The 23,061-nt window shown below is 36.9% G+C and overlaps 1 protein-coding gene across 2 annotated transcripts in view; it reads right to left on the bottom strand.

Annotated features, from left to right (window-relative positions):
• Nucleotides 1-22,730, bottom strand: part of NTS (neurotensin) — a 214,024-nt gene extending 191,294 nt beyond the window's left edge. Inside the window, exon 1 of one of the 2 annotated variants that reach the window (XM_044088428.1) lies at nt 22,527-22,730. In XM_044088428.1, coding sequence (XP_043944363.1) covers nt 22,527-22,536 — 10 coding nt within the window. In that variant the 5' untranslated portion in view covers nt 22,537-22,730. Of the gene's footprint in view, nt 1-20,467; nt 20,712-22,526 lie in introns of those variants that run through there. The other variant, XM_044088427.1, reaches the window with a different exon arrangement.
• Nucleotides 22,731-23,061: the final 331 nt, after the last annotated feature.

A 23,061-nucleotide genomic window follows, 5' to 3' on the forward strand; every position in this document is an offset into this window, starting at 1 on the left:
ACTTGCACACACTCCCACCTACTAATGATGAAACTTATGGTATATTTGAAAGTTTTGACATTAACATCCCGAATCAACAATCACCTTCTACAATCCATCTTCCTGTTTTTGACATCTGCAGTATTCCACCATACATTTACTAGAACAAAAGTGAACTCAACCATGCATGCATTCAAACAAACGTATGCTGGATGACTAGACCACATACCACGTCATCATCCAATTAAGCATATGACAAAGAGAAACCAGTCTGATTTACTAACAAGGATATGCAATATCTCTGGGATTAAGACTGCTTACAATAATTGTGCAACACAGTCTGGTCAATTAGTGTAACATACAAAAATTATGATTCAGAGACACGGTATAGCCATAATGAAGAAAGACCTCAGTAGTGATTCATTACCATGTCTCTGAATCAAAGACTGTGATCATACCTCTCAGATGTCCACATTCTTTGCAGAATATCCAGATTTTTATCTTATATTTTTGGTCTTTTCCTCAAAAAATGTATTTTTGTGTCAAATTAGTGAGGAATGAATTCATTAAATAATGATAGACATTTGAGTTTCAGACTTCATATCCTTCAAAAATGCATGGTAACACAAGAACTTTTATTCTAGCAACTTTCTAAGTTTACAAGAGCAATATTTAAAATTTGTCCCTATTTTGAGGGCTTTGTCCCACCATTATTTTTGGCTTTGTCCACATTTTTTTGCGCTGAGGTTGAAAGCTATGACTCTGTTGTCAGACCTGACTGCACTAGTGCTCCTCCTAGCAGATGACTTATCATATTATCACTCCCTACATACACACACACACACACACACACACACACACACACACACACACACACACACACACTATCTCAAAGATATACACACATATGCACACACACATTAATTCAGCCTTATTAATGCCCCTACAGAGAGGTACACACACATGTCCCCACATACATACATACACATTGACATACTCTCCACCACTATGGGTCGACTGCATTTAACTGTACATTGAGTACTCCCTTAGAAGTGAATGGATGGCCACCATCTTTTGACAGTGGTCACTTTTTTCCTTCTAGAATAAAATTTAAGTTGGCCAAGGGATTCCCTAAGTCATTCGGCTGAGTAATTTGAGGGGGCCCTGTGAACACTTATGGGTCAAAAACACATGACTAATTAGCATTAGCCTCTCCCCCGGACTGTTGCATTAACATGCAATTTAACTTTTAAGACAGATGTCTCTGCTAAGGCTCCCACGGGACGGAAACCTCAGCAGTAGAGCAGCCCCAGTAGTGGAAAAGCTTAAAATGGTGTGGAAGCTTTCTGAGATAAGGCTTCTGCATAATGCTAAGCCTTTCTGAATCCCAGGGCATGTCTTATGCACTCCTGAGAAAAGCTCTAGCAAAATGATCAGTTAACAGAAGGCACTGTGCCATTTCTTAAGTGCAATATCATACTCTAATCTGTATGCTGAGGTAATATTGTCATAATGACTTACACCAAGGCTTATAAGGTACATGCCCACTAAGATGCTTGATTCACAGCAACCTGTATCTGTTGCGAGATCACCTTAACATATCATATGAACACATACACACACACACACATATATATATATTAATATATATATATATATATATATATATATATTTTAATTATATTTATATATAGTATGTGTGCGTATATGTGTGTGTGTGTGTGTGTGTGTGTATGTGTGTGTGTGTGTGTGTGTGTGTGTGTGTGTGTGTGTGTGTGTGTGTGTGTGTGCACAAGTACCTGTGTGTTTGCACTTTTTCTGTTTCTTGTAAGCACCACTTGGAGTTTACATCTTAGTACTTATCTGACAAGAGATGTGACATGTTGTATGGCACCAGAACTAAACTTCTCTGACTGGAGTTGTGACTGGAGGAAGGAATGGTCAGGAGAGAAGATGTGAAATTCTTCATTGTATTTTATAACAAATTACAAGAAACATACGGCATTTTAAAATGATTTTGCAAAGCAAGGTTGAGTACTGAAATCATTTTCTAGATGGACTTGAGCTGTAGCATTCTGTGGTGAATTTTATGAGACAGAAAAAGCATTTTGACAATCTAAAACTATTCACTGCCAATATGCAACATAATCAAAGTGTTCTTTTCCTGGAGCTGTGATTTGGGGAAGGGGGTCATGTTTTAGTTAGAAAAAAATTAATGGACTTTATAGCAGTGCAGAAGTAACACAAAACAAAACAAAAAAGGTTTTATGCATGCATTGCTTGCAATGCTAATACTGATGGTCAATATATTTTTTTTCTTTCCTGTTTTTTTTTTAACTTTGAATTGTAGTAGTTTGATAAGAGCTGTCAAGTTGTGATAGCTGTATCCATTACTTCACTGACAGAATTATGGTAAATAACTTCATAGTAGTATGATTTGACTGTTTGAAGAGACTCTGTTGTCTGTATAAAAATGGAAAAGGAAAACTGATTGATCAAATTGCTAGTCATCTACACATCAGATCTGATCTGTGCAAGAGAAAAATCAGTGCAGGCCACCTGACCTCATTCATTCAGAGATCCAAACCCTCACAGGCTTCAAAATCTACTAAAGTGCCACCATCTTTAAATGCCATTGAGAAGGGAAAACTGACAAACACAGAAATGCTCCAAATACTAAACAAATAAGTCAGTAAATCAATAAAAACAAAGCATTAGTCTTCAGGAATATCCATCCCCACCTAAAATGCAATACTAGTGTTACATAAAAAACAAACAATAATAAAAAGGAAGAGAATAAAACAGGAATCAGGACTTTGGCACAATTAACCACCCTTTACAGAAAGAAAACTTAAAAATTAAAAAAAAAAAAAAACAGGCAAAGACTGCCCATAGAAAACAGAGAGCAAAGAGTATGCTCTTAGTTTAGAAGAAAATGATTAAATGGATGAATTGCTTGATTTAATAGAGATGGATAGACATATTATTAAGATCATTGAAAGAAATAGATTACAGAAAGTAAATAAGACCCAAAATGTCTGATAAAACAGATGGCAATCAATACTAATAACAGAAAATCATGTAATATAAGTGAAGTAAATAGGACAAATTACTGTGCAGCTAAATTAGGAACAGATAAAGGGCCAGATTCAATAAAGCCTACTAAGTGCACACTGTTCTGAGGAACAAACAACACAGACATAACCCGCATCTTCTTCCTCCTAGGTTTAATTTTCCTACTGATATTCTTGCAGCTTTAAATATTGATAGGGATTCACAAAGGTTACCACAAAGTGTAGACTACATGTACACTTAATATAATCTTTCTGAGTGACTAGAAAGCACAAAAAATGCAATAAGAATTTGATTGAATATATATTGTGTACACTTATGCACACTTAGTGTAGGCTTTATTGAATCTGGCCCAAAGTCTTACCAACAAAACAGAGCAAGAAGGGAAAGGAAGGAAAGAAATGAAATGCCACCATGGAAGCATTGGATAGAGGTGACTTAAAGCAGTTACCAGAAGACATGTTACTGTTAGAAGAATATAGAAGAGAGAACAGATCAACAAAAACACTTAGAAGGATAGATGGGGTAAAAGCAATGCACATTATTAGAACAGACCACAACTTATGATACACTATTGCACACAATGAACTAAGGATATCAGCACAGACAGAAAAACTTAGAAGACATGCAAATAAACATAAAGAAAAGTACAAAATAAATGATTCATTAATGACCCAAAAAAGTTTTATAGAGAGACAGGAAACAAACCAAAAGGAACAGAAACACCACAAAAAAATGTTGGAGAGATATTTACAAACACTCAGTGGAGCATAATAAAGTTGTAGAATGCCTAGAAAAAAAAAATAAAAGAAACAGTAAGGAGTTCAAATGTACAGGATATGAAATGAGATAAGTCATGGTCACAGAGAAACTCAAACAAAATTATGAAAAGCTCTGAACTGGAAAAAACACAGGCCCAGATGCAGTACTTAACTTCTGGCAAAAAGTATTAACATTTTTACTCAAATATTTAGCCTTGAGTAGGCATTAGATATATGCACATCTCAAACAAAGACCAACCTGGTTAACAACAGGAAAAGCAATACTCCTCTTTAAGAGTAAACATATAAGCCATCCTAAAAACTATAGACTCATAACTTGCCTTTTGATGATGTACAAGCTATATACTGGAAGTGATGCAGTCAGAGTTTATTGTTGTTTAGAAATGAAAGCTGTACAAGTCATACAAGGTTGCTAAGGCCTGGAATGCCATACCTGTATTCATTAGGTCAATACCTTCCTTCCAATCTTTTAAAACCAATCTGAAAGACTTCCTAGCTAAAATCTTTCTCTGTTCGTGCTCAGAAGCAGGATAAACTATATCCCTAAATGTGAACAAGTACCTTTTAATTCCTTATACCTCCTTACTCTCCATTCTTCACTTGCTTCCTTAATTCTACCAAATTCTCTTTCCTAGCTTTCCCTCTAAATATACCATAAGACTGTTTTTCCCTCACTTCATATTGCAATTCCTATTTATATTAGAACAACTTACCCTTAATTTCTCTACAAACTGTCTAAAATCCTCTAAATATTAATGGATTGTCATATAACTTGTATTGATTCTTAATCAATGTTTTTATATTATGTCTAATTTGTTATAAGTGTTTAAACTACAGTTGTTTTTGTTTTATTTTTGAAGATTGTAACATTATTCTTCTTAAAATGTTTTATAATAGTTTGAAGCTTTTCTTCTTGGGCCTGTACTGTAAATGGGTTTCTACCCAGCTGGACTTTCCCAGTAATCAAATGTCAATAAATAAATAAATAAATAAATAATAAAGTTGATCAGGACAATAGAACAAAAGGGTAACAAAAGAAAATCATAAGGAACAAAAATCATCAGTTGCTAAATAAAGCCATAGCACAGAATTGTAAAAAGGGGAAGAATCTAAGAATGGCATGCACAGATTACAAAGTATTTGACAGTATCCCACATTCATGGATAAAGGAGTGCTTATAGATGCACAGGATACATTCTCCATTGATCAGTTACATTACAGTGACAAACCACTTTGCAATTAAGCCATGAAAAAGGGCAAATAGGTTCAGAAGTAAGTATTAGGCCAGCTGTCCTTGTGTGCTATTTTAAGCCTGGCCAATTTTCCTCAGTGAGTATTAAACTCTGTACCTCTTGTTTGCGAATTAAACACCTTAACTACTATACAAATCCCCAACTCTCTTTTATTTCAGGGATAAATTTTCAAAGGGGAAATTCCAGGGTGCTTCTTTGTCACCACTATTGTTTTGTCTTGCTGTTAACCCATTAAGCTTTTCACTTAACAGACTAGGTCATGGTTACAATTTGGCTTCCCAAAACCAAACTTTCTTAAAAACGTCTCATCTACATTTGTAGATGTCTTAAAACTGTATATTTCATCATATGAGGAGTTGAAAGCACAACTGCAAGCAGTTAAAACTTTCTCAGATGATATAATAATATCATCTGGTCTTGATAAATATACAAAAGCAATGGTTAAAGTAGGGAAGTTTCAGGACCAAAAAAAATCATCAATCTGGGACAGGAATGTGATATATAAAGGAAACTGAGCAGGAGGGAGTGTATAAATATTTGGGAACTGATGAAGGATCTGCAATAAGACATAAATTCAAAGAAAACTAAGTAAGGAATACTTAAGGATGCTAAAACTAAAATTGAAAACAACCTTAACATCTAGGAATAAAGTCCAAGCCATAAACCAATGTGCTCTTCCTATTCTAACTTACAGTTTTGGGGTGATTGACCGGCCCCAAAAGTATTGGATCAGTTGGACAGAAAAACAGGAAAAATATTTCATGCTTATCAAATAATATATAAAAATCAGTGTATGCCAAGTTTATATATTACTAATTCTGAAGGAGGTATGGGCCTCCCTGACATTGGTTACATGTGTAGATCTGCATTTGTGGGACTGCATACATGTCTGCTGACCTCATCAGTTTCAAACATAGTGAAGGATTTAAAACATGAAGAGTGGAATCATAAAGATGAACTCTCTTAGTTTAGCAGAAGCATTCTGATGTCAAGCTGTGGGAATCAAACCAGAAGAAGACAAAAATCAGACAGCTATTGAATGTGTCAGAATACAAAAGAAAGAATTTAAGGAGAAGGAAAGAAATGTGGAAAAGCTAAAAATATAGTGGTAATTACAGAAATCTCCTGGAACAGCCTTGTGTCAATCAGGATTTGACATAGGAATGGTTACGGAGAGGTGAACTGAAACCAAAAGATGAAAGGCTTATAATGGTAGCCCAGGATAATGACTATGTACACTGTGGTTTACAAAGTTCACTGAACATGTGGGAGAAACAGACAGATGCAAGATTTGTAAAAAAGAATTGGAAATAGTTCATATCTTCTTGCTGGGTATGATACACTTATGGCAGAGGCCCTGTACAGTGAACAGCACAATAATGTGCCACGAGTGTTATACTGGGGATTGTGCAAACACTGCAATACAGATGTAGCTGAGAAGCAGTGGAAACAAGACCCACAAATCATTATAGAGAATGTGAAATTTATATCACATGGGATCACCCATTACCAGCAGTTGAAAAAAATAGATGCAAGACAACCAGATATAGCAGTCCAATAAAAAAGGCAAAAGTAGTGCTGATCATTGAAATGATTGCACCTAGTAATTATAGTCTTCATAGTATAGTTCAGAAGGCACACTGGTGCAGCGGTTTGCATTGTTGCCTTACAGCAAGAGGTTCTCTAGTTCAAATCTCAGCTGGGGTGCCTTCTGTGTGGAGTCTGCATGTCCGCCCTGTGTTCATGTGGGTTTCCTCTGGGTGCTCTGGTTTCTTCACACATTACAAAGACATGCATCTGGAGTGCTTCTCCCTGGGCCTCTGCTGAAAACTGGCTCATTCCAAGTCGGACTTTCCCAGCCAACATATGTTAAATAAATATATATATATATATATATATATATATATATATATATAAATGTCGTAGACATCCATGGTGGTGCAGCGGTAGTGTTGTTGCCTCACAGCAAGAGGTTCTCCCATTCGATTCTCGGCTAGAGTGCGGGGAGTGCCTTCTGTGTGGAGTCTGCATGTCCTCCCCATGGTTGGGTGGGCGTTCGAAAGACATGCGTAAATGGGCGTGCCTTCATTGAAGGTTGAACGTCGAGCTGGCACCTCAGCGTTTGTCAAAATCTACTGCCAATCATTAGCAGACCGGAGTTCCGCTGTGGTGACCCCTAACCAGGAAAAGCCGAAAGACAACAACATAAATGTCTTATCTACAGAGAGACACAAAGTCATAAAATATCAGGATTCGCAGGCAGAAATGAGAGCAGTGTGGAAGAAAAATACCTAGACAATTCCAACAGTTGTAGGTCTAATAAAAAGGAATTTAGAGTCATACTTAGATATATTCCCAATACACGTAACTCCATATGAATTCCAGAAAGAGTCAATTCTGGTTACATTGTCGGTGCCGTGAAGAGCACTTTTGGCTAAGACTGAAATAATTGGCTAAGACTGAAACAATCAACTTTAATTATGCCTTGACTTAGGAATGGTGACTGTTCCCATCATGGTACTAGAAACCCCAAAGACATGGAGAAATTAAACCAAAAAAAAAGGACTAAAAAGCCAAACTAATTAGCCAACATATACTTCTCAGAGAAAAAAATGAAGTAGTTTAAGAAGAGACAGGAAGTGAATAAGATGAAGCAAAAACAGTCAATAGAAAGCAGACACTCTAAGCCAGGAGTCAGTTTATTCACACGCACACACACACACACACACACACACACACACACACACACACACACACACACACACACACACACACACACACACGTAGTATACAGACTCTGGCAGGCATTGTTTGACCTAACAGGTAATTCTAAAGATACAGTACACAAAACTAAAGCACTGCATGAATGCAAAATGTGTATTAAAATAGAAATAGAAATAAAACATAAAATAATTGCCACAGAAGCACAATTAAATGTTATGTATTTATTTATATTTGTTTAATGGGGTAGCACGTTGATCTCAATGGACCATTTGCAGGCACAACCTGGGTGAACAGGTTCACATAAGAAATGAACAAAACATATTTACAGATGCAAGGATATGCTACAACATTTAGTTCAAGAAGCAGTTTACAATGTCAGAGCTTTGATAGAAAACTGGAATTATGCTTAGCAGAGCTTTTTGGATAAGATGTATCCAGAGTAACTCAGATGGCTCATGCTACAGGGATGGCAGTATATTAGAAGAGGGAAGTGAGAATAGCGGCATAGAACAGTACCGCGGGGAAAAGGCAGAGAAAGGGAGAGACAGGTGTGCGGAGGGAAGAGGCGTAGAAAGGGGAGGCAGCTGAAGAGATGTGGACAGAAGAGGGAGGAAAGATGAATGAGAAGAATTAAGTAAGGGGCTGACAAGATGAGAAAAAGAATGATGGAATGTGTATAAAGGGAGATAAAGGGTTAAGAGAGAGCTGTGGGATTCATGTAACATAAAAGCAACACACATGCCATCAGGTAAATCAGCTTGAGAAGAGTATTACTACTTTATTATTTCAGTTATAGAGAATTGCCACCAAAATGATTACCGCTGTGAATACTTATAGGGTACAACAAACATATCATCAGCTGAATCAGTTTAGAACATGACAAAGGGAGATTTACTGCTTGCAAATATGTGTCTTTCAATTCTTGGAGTTGCCATCCAAGTAACTACTCTTGTGAATATTTGTGAGGTGTGCTACCTGGAAAGCAGCATTCAGGTAGTTCATCTGGTAACATGTGCCAATCACACACACACACACACACACACACACACACACACACACACACACACACACACACACACACACACACACACACATGTGCACACACCAAACACGGTCTTCTCAAAGCTGAAAACCAGGGAAAACTGAAAAATAAATAAATGAATTAAAAAAGTGGTCTTCACTGCAGTAACAAGCTGTGACAAGCATCTTGCTTCAATTACTCACACACAGTCCCTCAGGTGTGACCACAAATGCAGTACTAACATTCATTGATGAAGTTAAAGTATCCATATGGCTTCATATAAAAATCTGTACTTGTTCTACACCCCAGCAATATAAGAACTTGATGAATGTTTCCTCTGACAATGTTCACCTGGGGCAGCCGCCCTTTTTCCTCTGTACTCTTATAGGTCTGTTATAAAGCACCGTGTAATTAATTTATTAGACTCCTCATCAACTCATTCATCTGCCAGAACCCATTTGAGGTATTAAGCAGTGTTGCACCTGTTTAGAAACTGGACTGTGCAACAGAACACAATAGCTGAAAAAATGTATCACTATCAATTATTTATAATGGGTGGATGCACTATTTTACATTAAAATAAACTAGATGAAACTTAATTACCATACATAAGCTACTAAATGTAAAGTTCAGACTTCAAAGAAAAAAAAATTGCAGGTGCCAACTTTGTAAGCACGTTAAGGGGATCTATGTCAGAAGATCGAACGGCCACATTATCAAAACCTAGAAGACTGCACATTGGAAAGCTGAACCGATTTCTCCCCTGGAAGCCAGTATTTTTTGAGTTTTGGTGTTTGTCCTTTCCCCAATGTGGAGCACAGTCTCAGAGTTGGCATATATAACAGGCAGGGTGTGTGTGGTAGTGCAAGGAGGCTTGCCTCCTGCAAAAGACTCCTTTTTATGATGCCAGCTTCTAGACATGAAGCCAGTTTGATGTTCAAAGATTCAATCTTCTTGATTTTGATAATTTGGCCATTTGATCTTCTGACATAGATCCCAGTGGTTCCCTATTACGCTGTTGCAGGTGCAGGTTGTCGAATGCATCTTTGTCAAACAGTAAAGTGTGAAAAGGCAAATTAGCGAAGCGGGGTTTCAGCAAATTCTTTCCCTGGGAAAGAATTTGTCTGGCAGCTTTCACTACTTTGCCTTTTTGGCACTGTAGTGCAATCACAGAGTTGGTATATTTAAGTAGGGGGTGTGAGGGCACAGCCCCTCCATGTTGGGGAGTGCGGGGGTGAAGCCCCCCCCATGTTAAGTAATGTTTTACTCTTTTTTGATATTTTATTTTTTTGTTTCAGAACAGCGATTGTTTTCCATTGGAAAAGAATTGCTGTTCTGAAGTTTCGACGTTGTAAGCTTTCGCTTACATGGGGCCGATTATCTGTCGTTCGCTCTTCTGGGCATGCAATATGATAATATAGACCTGATCTCAGTACGGCACTTGGAGAGGGGTTATGGTACAGATATCAATACACATACAGGGATTGTAAGGTCTCATGCATTTTTGTAAGATGATGCAAACTCTCCACAGATAGAGATGACCACTCAGTACTGAACCTTACACCAGAAAACTGCGAGGCAAAGATCTTACCATGCTGCTACTTTGCTGTCATTTGCAGCATTTTGCACATGGTATCAGCCTTAACAAGGCTGACAGAAAAGTATCAACATATCCAATTATTTGTTCTGGCTTGTGTTTAGTATTCCTGATGAGCATTTAGTCTAAGCTAGGGATAACGTTAGAAAAAGGTAAAAAATGAAATGTGTATTCTTGCAACAACAGGAAATGCCACAGAAACAGAATGGTGACTAGAGTAAATCAATACATGTATACATGTGTGTAATTTAGATGGTGCTGCTAGGGGTGTAGCAAGAAAATTCTATTTTGTACTCACAAGCTCTTAGTGCTACCCCCTCCCCCCTTAGAAACCTATCACTTAAAAATGGACACATCTCTCAAAATACTGCCCCCACACTTAATAAATGTAACATTTTCAGATGTTTCCCCCTAAAACTATTAAAAATATTGTTTGCAGATTAGCAACATTGCACCTGTTGTTAAAGGCATTCATTTAGATAGCTGGGCATAAAACGACCTGAAGAAAGCCATGTTTATATGCTTCTCAGAAAAAAATGTACTCAGTAGAGTACAAGGTGTATGTCTGGCTACACCCTTGGGTGCTGCTGCTGCCACTGAACTTAGTCATCCAAATGCAGAAGAAGTGAGGGGATGGGGGCATAGATTTGATCCCTTCAATCTGAACTTGAATTGTGTGTGACTGAATAAGTCACTTAAGTAGAATGTGTTATTGAGTCAGTCTTGAGAAAAGACATTTACACTTAGTATGCTTATCTGATTTGAAAAAAAAAAAACATAAAAACTGAGTGGTTATTTGGATATGAAAGAGAATTTGAAAATCATGTTTATTAAAATGTGCAGCTTTGCGGGAGAAAGCACCTAAGATCGTGACTTTCTCATAGAAACTACAATGGCTTGGAGAAGAGTCCTCATTGGGGGTGACAGAGATGATCCATTGACGCAGCATGTGATTATCATTAAATTGCAATGTATCTGTTGAAAAACAGAGTGATATGGATGCGCAGGCAATAAATCGTCATTGAACTACATCAATTTATTTACTAAAGGGAGCCACATACATCACCAGTGGATAAACAACAAGGACAGATAAAAACAAAACCCACATTTAGTGAAAAGAAATGGAGTAGATTCATGAGTTTAGCTGAGGCCACTTCTAAAAGGACAAATGCCCACCAGCAGACATGTTCATATTGCATCTAGACTGCAGTGATAATTGATATTAAGACCCAGTATCAGGTATATGGAGAATGTAGTAGAACATATTACATATTAAGCATAAGTAACAAACAAAGTAATAAAAAACAGTACAGGAGTAAAGTCAGTACAGAGAGTTTCTGTGTTAATAAGTGTAACATAGGTGTTATGAGGATGAGTCTGTTTAACATATACGCTGGAAAAATTAGAAGAATGAACAAGTAAAAATGATATATTGCCCTACAGAGGGAACCATCTCCCAATATATGATACAACCATAGATGGGTTAAGGCAGGAAAGGTGTTGGGCACTATCTAGAAATAGGAACATACAGAAGAAAGTAACAATAGACAGTGTGAATTACAGACAAGACTTGAATAAATAAAAGTAGACTACAAAATGAAAACAAGTCTCTGATTGTGAGAGAGAGAGAGACAGTAAAGACAGTGAGAGGACACCTGGGACAGAGGACGAAAGATATGGTTCTGGACTTCTACCATTATTTAAGGGTTAGACAACCTCATATGTGCTTTTTCTTACATCTAACAAGTTAACATTTCTCCTCCTGCTGCATTCTAAAAAATAAAGTTGTATGATGGCAAAGTATAGACGAAAGGAAAAATGGTCATTCTTAACCAGTATAGGAATTTGCAAGGTTTTGAATGGATACGACATCATAAAACTGGAAAAGGACAGAAAATACAGTGAAAAGCAGATCGATACACATTTTTAAAAATGAAATGTTAAGCAAAACAAAAGGAAAAATCTAATTTCATACTTATTATAGACAGGGTTATTTATCATAACAGGGAGAGCATTCACAAAACCCTACAATGAAAAAGTGCCTTGCTTCAAGGTAAAAAATGTTACAGAATTTGTACACGTAGATATTTACACATGTATCAGTGTTTTGCTGTGTTATTTCATGGCATGTTAATTGAATTCTCTTGTTACTAATTCTTTATGGCAACATTGATAATACTGCCCAATTAAATGCTTGGTAAGTGGACAAATCGTTACTCATAATACATGTAAAGTTACTGTTGTTTGATGAGTGTAGGTATAAAACTGTAATTGTTTCTTCAGAAAATAATTATGTCTGCATTGGTTTGAACAATGCAAACATGTCTTTAGCTTTTGTATTAGACAAAGGTAGCCAGGGGAAATCATTCTGTTTACTTTTGAAAAGTTTTTTTTTCTTCATGCAGTTGATTTGCTGTATACATTTAACACACACAACACAAGCACACAAGCATGTGCGTATGTATATATGTATATATGAATATATTTATAGTCTATAACTATATATAACTATATATATATATATATATATATATATATGTGTGTGTGTGTGTATGTGAGTATCATGGTATAACTATCTATGTAGTGTAATTAGGTACACACACACACACACACACACACACACACACACACAAAGAGACTCAGGATTTTACATGCGCACACACACACACACACACACACACACACACACACACACACACACACACACAGACACACACAGACAGACACACACACAGACAGACACAGACAGACACACTTGAGCATGCATTCACACACACGTAAGCATGCACACTCACATATACACACACACACACACACACACACACACACACACACACACACACACACACACACACAAAGAGACTCAGGATTTTACATGCACACACACATGCACACACACACATAGACACACACACACACACACACACACACACACACATGCACACACACACTTGAGCATACATTCACACACACACACACACACACACACACACACACACACACACACACACACACACACACACACACATATCTATATATGTATATATAAAAGCAACCCAGCCTCTGAGATGTATGAATTCTTTCACTCATTTCTCTGTGTCCTAAAATCTTTGAATTGGTGTAAACTATTGTCACGGATTAAAAACATAAAAAATGTATGTGCTTTGTGTAAAATGTGTCTACACTCAAGGCATGACATTACCTGATTATATATAGTAATAAATGTGGAATTTAGCCAAGATAAGCATGACATGGTTGTTCTCAGGTTTATTCTGACTAGTGGCTAATTTGCAAAACAGTGCATAAATTGTCATTTTTTACATGCTCTTATGTATACAAAATAAACATGTTTTCTTGTAAATCAGTTATGGCTTTCTTTCTACAGTACACTAATCAGCCACCTGTAACTTTATGTCCATTCTGATCTGCACAAAGCTATTCACTCATAAGGAAGGCACAGACAAACATACATACAGACAGACAGACATAACGACTGCCCTATAGAAAACCTACAAGTCGAGGAGACACAAAGGGGTTGAAGGTTGGGAAAGAGCAAAGAAAAGACAACGTTGCACATAATTTCAGATTTCTTTCCTTTAAATAAAATATTCATGCAAAATTATACAAGCTCTTAATTCTACAGGCAAAATACTAAACAATATTCCAAAGCCATATGATTTGTTTTCATCTAGTTGTGTTTCTTTTACATTTCATTTTGTAATTTATGGCACTTCACATTTGCTAATATTGTGAAAAGAAAGAAGGGAGGAAAGAAAGAACGAAAGAACGAAAGAACGAAAACGTTATGTTAGGCTTTCTATGCTGTAAGTTACTGAAGAAAGGAACCGAACTGTTAAATCCATACAGTTATGACATTTTATATCCACAGTTATACCTCATAGACTGTGTTCCCTGAGATATTGTTAAAGTCTGTGACTTATTTTGTTCCCATTTAACTGTATTATGTAAACTGACTCATACATACAGTTGCATTTTACAGTTAAATCTCCACCTAAGTAGTCTGCAAAACTGCACAAAATCATGTGTGCATGAAGGTTCAAGCAAAACTGTAAGTTGTAATAGCCTAAATGTCAGGCCAGTATAATAATATGTAGTCAAATCTGAGTTAATTTCTTAAGGCATCACTTACTTTTTTTATTTTCTTGCTTTATAGCGGCAAGAAGCAACAAACTCACAAGCAATACTATAATACAATAGTGTTAACTAGTGACCTCAAAATCCATTATAATGGTATTAGTGACCTCAAATAGATGCATGCCTCAGAAGTAAAATATTATAATGGTGTCAGTGACCCCAAAATAGATGCAGGCCTCAGAACTCAAACATTGCAAACTCTGAGTGCCAATTTGATAACATTTAATTTCGAAAAGATGACCAAAAGGTTACTCTTGTATGAGTCCAAGGCATTAAAGTAAATTAGGATGATAGCTACTTAAGCAAGGTGGATAGTACACAAGTTCTATTGGAGGTGTGTAAGGGAATATATTCCCAGGGGGGCCCCAGCAAATGTCAAGTTCCAGTATAAGTATCATCCTAACAATGCCATCCATACTAAGCAACCCTTTATTTCATGCTGCAAACTTTTAGGAGTAGTATCCACACACAGACCTGCAGCTACAAGCTTTCACATTACAACAGGCCTATGTATCACACTTTCACTATGCTGAGCTGTCTAACAAAGGGGCAGTTAAAGTTACTGGCACTTAGTTGCAACAGTGATACATTGCAACAAGTCTATGTACAGGTCTGGACTTAAAGTGAAATGACTGGACCTACATTTCAACACCCCCCCTCACACACACACCCTCCAGTCCTCACCTCTGAATCCTTCTTTTCTTCCTTTCCTCACATTTTGCCTTACTCTAAGCTTTTTCAAGAAGCCATAACTTTCTATATGCTCTGAAGTGCATTTTACACAACCTTTTCATCCAATAATAGCTTGAACAGAAATTATGATTAAGGAAAGAAATTCACTGTTGTGGTTCAGCTTTAGTTTTCCTTGCATCCTTCAACACACCTTTCCTGAACAAGACAGCCCAGTAATAACCATTTAGGAAATAACTCAAGTCATTACAGATGGTCTGGGATGCATTTTAGAGCATTTTCTCAACATTTTACTCTAATGGTTGCCTAAATAAAAATTATGAAGAAAAAAAGAATTTCAGTCTTATTTTTTCTTTCAAGGCATAATTTGTGCCCAAGGCTTAATTTTCAAAGCTGACAAAATTGTAGCTTAGAGTAAACTAACAAGCCAGTAGTTGTGAGAATATTTAAGTCTTATCTGGAAATACTGCCTACCTCCCTAACCCTCTAAAAAAGACAAGTCACTGCCTAAGCATCCCTCTGGTGTTAGACTGGGATGAAAGCAGAGATTTAAATTGCCTTTGTCATATATTTCAAGTGACTGATGATATACATATACATAGCATGTTCTTCACCCCAGCCATCAAAGGTAGCCACATGTATATGTGCCTAGTACGTGATTGTGAGAATGATTTCAGTAATATTCAGATTTGTTGCTCCTAGACAGTACACCTCTCTTACACAAGCTATAGTAACCTTCTTTGTACACCTCTGAGGTCTGTGAGAAACACTGACCGCTCAAACACAAGCTATAATGACTTCATGTGCGCACCTCTAAGGTTTGACTGTGATGAAAATCAAAGATGTAATATCCACACAATCTCTAGCCCCTGATAACCCGTAGCAGCTTTATGTACACACACACATTTGAGCAGGGCTGGTTTTAGAATGGGTGTGGTTGTAAACAGAGGCTATTATTAGCTTTATCCTAAAAGGGTCATATCTCAGCACCATTCAGGTTAAACAGCGTATTCTGAAAATTGATACATTTTCTCCAACAAGCAACAGCTTTGGTGGGGCCCACAGAGTCAAGGATGATAAAGGAGTCCCCATTATCCATTTAGACAGTCTGGTGCAGACTCCAAGAATATCTAAGTGTCTGAATGTTCTGTGATATATGTTATGTCTTACTTTCGAAATATAATTACTTGTTAGGTACATCTTTTACTGATGCACAGAAGAATAATGTCTGTGTCCTGGCATTATTGGGTGCATGCACAGATAAAAATTAGTGATGTTTTTTACATACACACACACCAAACCACAAACACATTCCTACACACACACACACCAAACCACAAACACACACACACACACACACACACACTAACATGCATAAGCCACAGCAGTAATAGTTATGTACTTATTTCAGCAAACAGCAATGCCTTGTGCAACATTGGTACTACTGCTGTTTAGCAGTCAAACAGCAGAAGGGGTAGGATTTATCTCATTGAAGAGTAATGCATACTTGTCACTGTCCCTACTTTCACAGACTTTCCCTGATTTTGTTCATACTTTTGCTTTATCCTTCGTAAAAAGTGATTTGCTGGTAAATCATTCAGGATTTCAAACAGTCAATTAATCCAGACATCTGAGTTTTATACTTATTGTCCAAAAATAGATGTTGATGCAAAATATGTTATTCTAGTAACTGAATTAGAGAAATATTTAAACATATTTATGATTCTGAGCATTTATTCTATTATTTTTGGGATTGTACTGAATTCTTAAGCAAAGAAATTGAGTTATAGTATCTGGTGTTCTGGTATTAGTTATAAAACTACCTGAAAGAGAAACTATCCCTGATGATCGGAAGCATCAACTCTTCTTAAAATCCAAAGTTTGCACTGAGGTAAGTCACTCTGGGCTGCTGATCCTTCTAGTGCTTATATTGTTCATGTTCATTATCATCTTCAACCTAACAGGGTCATATCACAGCCCTGTTCATGTTAAAGAGCATAATTAGGAAATTAATGCATTTTCATTCCTCATTTTTCCCCAATCAACAGCAGCTTTTGTGGGGCCCCACACAGACAAAGATGATTAACCCTGCAGCCATGGTTTTGCAGGGACTAAAAGCTGGCTATGTAGTTAGTTTTAGTGGAGAAAATGTCCAAAAGCAGGGTTTAACTAAGCCACTATGTCAGTAGTAAAATATTTAATGGCATTCTGATGCCTGTTACTTGACAAAACAACAACCAGAAATATCTTTGAATTTTAAAGGAGATATAAATAAGATTTATCACCCTCATAGTTTATTAAGTATGCAAGACTGCTGCACTAGCTTTTGTTGGTTTTACAGATGTGACAAAATATCAGGATAAGATAACTTTATATTCCTTACAAATAGCATGTTACACTGTAATTGCTCAGAATGGTGTACAAGGTTTAAACAGAAAGTGACACCCTAGTTACTCCTCAAACTGTGTCACATGTACTCATTAAAGTGTATGAACACAATAAACTTTTAAATGTATGCTGACATCAGGAATGCCAAACGTCTAGGTAGAATACAATTAGCACCGCATTTTAAAACAGTTTTGTTTGCTTCTTGATTTTAGCTGCCTCCTTGCTACTAACAATGCCACAGGTAACATTGAGTATAGGATTTGGTGAATGTGGCAGTTTAAAGTGTTGTCAAAATATGAAAACATCTTCTTCAGTTATCATTATTATTGTTATTGGAACTAGTCAATGATATATTTGACAGAGTATTTATATATTTTAGCATGCTAAAGCTATTAATTTATGATGATTATGTGAGTAAAGCAGATCAACAGTCTCCTTGTCACAGCTCTGCTTGTGGATAATTATTATTTTGATAATGAGATCTTCTACTTTAGCAGCCCCTGTTTGAAGAAGAAAGACTATGTCATAATGTTATAACTACGTTATAATGTTATAACTATGTTATAATTTCAGTACAAAAAGTTTTAAGAGACTGCATGAGGATAACAATACTGAAATATAATGGTCTACTTTCAGAGGAGATTTGTGAAAAAAAGACAACAGCTTTACTGGTTCTAACAAAATCTGCAACAATAATACATACTCTGCCTTGTCAGTCACCAACTGTTGTCTTCTACAATGATAATGTAATGGTAGTGGGGTCGTGGTGGGTGGTACACAGACCCTATCATCAGTCTGAATGGAAAAGATGATTGATCACAGAAGACAGCATGGACTGACATGAAAATAGCTGATCCAAATGGTGCATTGTTAAAACTGTCACAACAACTGCAGGTGCTAAATTCACTAATATAAGCATTAAAAGAAGCAATCTTACTTCTTGCAGTTACAGCTTGCAAAAAGAGAAAAATAAAATTTCTTCTTTTTAAAATCACTTTTCTAGAATCGCATTACTAAATTCCAACATTTGAAATTGTCATAGCTCTAAATTGAGCTATTAGTTATTTCTGATCTGGTTAGGAAAGATTTTACTACTGGCCTGTCCATCAAAAGTATGTGATTACAGACTGCTGGCTTACAGTACAAAATAAACATTACTTCTCAGTGTACAATATCTTAATAATATAAAGTGCTCTGATGATCACTACATGCTGTAGCCCAACAAGACTTGTTACCTGATATTGCATATCAGGATTTGCCCTACAAGAACATTATAATTTAATCTTAACATATAGCGTTAAATGTGGTAGTGTACTGATTTTTCATTCCATGGCGTAATTTAGCTATTTTTTGACAATTTTTCATTCCATGGTGTAATTTGGCTACTTTTTGACAAACATGCATTTAATGACTTTAGTGAGGTAGACAGTTACTTGTTTATTTATTCTGAAAAACAGAATAAATACAATCATGACTTTTGCCTTGTAATTTCCATTAAGAGCAACAGAGATCCACCATGGTGCAGACTATATAAATTGATTTATCAACATTTTGGACTCATAAGAAAAATCAACAAATTATAACAAGTAACATTTGTACTGCATGCAGTTGCAATATTAATGAAGTTGAAAGCACCTGGCCATATTGCAAGACTTTTTCAAATTGCCTGGCAATCAAACAACTGAACAACTAATAACATTTCACACTCCCATAGCTGTCATTAGAGCTTAAAACATAGTTGTTAGAACTTGCTGACCAATTACTGAAATGGAAGCTAGTACTACATAAAAATTAAATGTAAATAATTTATTTTAAAAGGCAGAAATATTAAGCCTAACATTTTTAAGTATTGACATTCATTATATTTTGCTCTAATCGGTTATAAAAGACAAGTAAAGATGACTGTAGCCATCAGTCTGTCTCTAAAATGCAGAACACTATCATCCATAATGCGGAACAAATGGGCAAATGTGAAAAATGTAGTATCAGAGTCAGCTAGGAAGCTCTCGGCAAGGTTACAAATGGGTACCTTATACATTAAAAAGGTTCTGTTGATGATTTATTATGACGTAATATTATTTACAGTGAAATATGTAATAAAGTCAACAACAAATGCGTGGGAAGCCTTTTCAATGTGGTAAAGTGTGGAACATGGATTTTTTATGACTTAAAATGAGGATTAGGCAAAACCTTCATGATGAATCTCGTTGAGAAGTATGAAATAAACTAAGCAAACTGACAGATAGGGATACCTGAAAGGTGAAAACTGTTTTGAAAATGCTGCAGTGAAATGAGGAAAAGGGCTGCAATACTAAGGAGAAACAAAGACAGTGGAAAAGCTGTTTCCAAGACAAGGGATAAATAAACATTTACAAACATGAGTTAAGAGGCAAATGAGCAGCAGTGACAGCTGCAAGTGAGCCAGAGTTTGCAACATGAAGTTTAGCTTGCCATCCGTGAAGAAATTGCAAGTACAGCCTTCAAAATAAATGACTGGAATCCATTATGTAATCATACCTCCAGTAGCTTCAGTTTTCAGGCACCTTTCTGGCTTTCCTGTGCCCTTCATAAATTGTGTTATTATAACAAATCAGAATGCATTCTTTTTCCTACAACCAGATTTACTCAAAGACTGCATAAATTCACCTCCTGTTATTTATTTTAAAGATTTCACGAATGACTGTTTATTCTGCTTAATTTAAATGCAACATTTCAAAAAAAGATGTTACAAGTGTGACATCAAAATACAGCTCTTAAAGTTAAATAAAATGGAGTTATACTTCAGCAAAACTCCCCTTCAACGTACCTGAACAGGTGCCGTGGCAGGAAAACAATAAGATCACCAGACACACCAGCTGAATTGACATCCTTGAAGTGTCCAACGTGTAGTAAGTAGTTAGAATGTAAAGTCCATGAAAGGCTAGCAGATATGCAAGATTGTGATGTTTGTTTCCCTGTTGGTGTGGTATATGTCTGTGTTTATGTAGGCAATGTGGAAATGCAGGTCCCTTACGAAATATATATCAACGCTTGTGATGTCACTGGAATAAGGCAGGGTAAGTAATCCTCGGGTGACGACCCCTGCCCCCCCCCACCACCACTTTTGCATCAGAGGATAGGTTAGCAAGACGTCATTCACCAATTACAAAACTTATGATTGTGTTGTGGTGAACTTTAAAAAGTTAATTTGACCTATTAAAACCAAAATGGCAATTATGCGCAATCATAGGGAAATGACGTAATATCTCCAGTGCATTGTGTCCTTAAATGAAGCAAACGAGAAGGCATTAAAATAATCTAATTAAAGTATGTAACGAATTAGTATATGAATTACAGCTCCTTTAATTCAATAGTCTGCAGAGATGGACTTTAATAATTGTTTAAGATAATACAAAAATAAGTTATGTTTACTGTAGAGCAATCTGGGCTGCATCCGTAGCATCAGGCAGGGGACATTGGAAGCAACGTTTTGGTGTTTTAGATGCTCTGGGGCAGTTCAAACACAAATGCGCATTCAAAGAAGTGGAACGCTGGACTTTGCACATGAGTGTCTACTTAGGGCTATCACCGTGACCTGTCTCCACGTTTTCAGCAGGGCAGCCTTTCTTGATTATTGCTTTCTTGCATTACAACTTGACAAGTGAAAAATGCCCTAATATTTTGGAAAACAAGACACTGCCTTTCCCTTAAGTAAAGAAGAACATTTCTATGTCATTGCTTATTACCAGAAGAGCCTTGACAATACACCACAGCTAACATCAGGTATAACATTTTCTATTTTAAAAAAAAGAAACAAATTTCGTACTGGCTGCCGGTACGCATTTGCTATGTAAAATTTCACGTTTCGGAATAATCAGCCCACTTTGGATATCTGAAAAGCTGTCAGTCCTAACATTTTAGAGCTGTAACTAATTAAGATGATTTACTTTCGTAGAAACTTTCACTTTCTCGCAGGGCATTATTTCCAGAGGTGTCTATGAGAGTGAGGGTCTGTAGCGAGTGCTACGCCTTCACCACAAGAGGGCACACACACACACACACACACACACACACACACACACACACACACACACACGCGCGCGTTTCTGTAATTCTTGTCATGATCCACCCAATATGCTTTTTATCACCAAATACGAGTACAGGTAAAGTAAATGTAAATAAAGTGCTAAACGGCTTGTAGTATTTTAAAGAGTTTATTGCGCATGGTCCGCTACTCACACACCAGAATGACGGGACAGCTCCAACCCCCCCCAAAAAAAATCAGGTACAATTTTAAAATATTAGCAATATTAACGGAGTCATCGACAGAATAAGAGAATATGAGTAAATATTCATTTTCTGAAGTAAAAGAAGTCTGTGATTAAGTACATTCATTATTTATAGGGTGTATTTCGCTACCCTTTCTCCAAACGTCACTAGTTTTAGCAGGCATTAAGATGAACAAACGGAGCTAAAATCCAAGTCAAAATCAGGGACTTCCCTGAAAATTGAAAACAGTTAAGAGGTAATCGAACAAGCTCGTTTCTTGGCATCGTGTTGTCTCAAAGCAACCTTCTGAAGTAGCTTATGTCCAGCTATTCAGCAGGAGGCTGGTGTTCTAATGGTACAGCACCAGCACAGTGTGCCGCCTGATTATACACCTGTCCTACTCTGCTCACTTGCATCTCTTATTTCTGCTGAGAAGGCATACAGTTCCAAAGTGCTACCCTGTCTGGTTAGGCAACCAGCATGTGCTGTCGATGCTCTACTAAGGCAAAACCTTCAGTTCTCTTGTGCACCAGCGTCACGACGAATATCGAGGCTCATTTCATACTGTACATAAAGCGCAAAGGAACAGTTTCCGAATAAACCCCGCATCCACTTACCAAAGCTCATGGCCGCGCAGCATTGCACCTGTTCTACCTATATTTCCAGAGTGCAGGCAACACAGCAGGTAAGTGCTCTGTTTTTTTTTTCGTATAACAGCAATCAGATAGGGTTGACTGACCGTTTAATGGTGCAGTGCTTATACCCATGCGTTTCTTTAGTAAAACTGCTATTTTAGGAAATAAACGCTTTCATTCTAAGGCATCGTACACTAACTTTAACGCTCTGACACTTTCCACCTTCAAGCTTACACGCGCGATTCCACGAGCCCTACTTCCACTATGACGTCAGAAGAAAAGTTTTGGAAGGTAAAGTATTCTACTACAAATACAGGTTTATTTATTTTAAAAGTATGGGCCAAGCTTCTGTCTAAAGTAACACTTTGCGTGTTTCTGCTAACTTGTGTTTGTATACCCAGCTGCTTCCTGCCTCGCCTCTTTACCTAAGAACTACAATTTCCTTACCTTTGCCTTTCTGGTGAGGAACTGAGGAGAGAGCCTTGTGCATACCACTCAACTGTACAGATTTTCGCAG

Source organism: Protopterus annectens, chromosome 11.part0 (assembly GCF_019279795.1).
Source record: "Protopterus annectens isolate FY-2018-M chromosome 11.part0, PAN1.0, whole genome shotgun sequence".
Classification (NCBI taxonomy): domain Eukaryota; kingdom Metazoa; phylum Chordata; order Ceratodontiformes; family Protopteridae; genus Protopterus; species Protopterus annectens.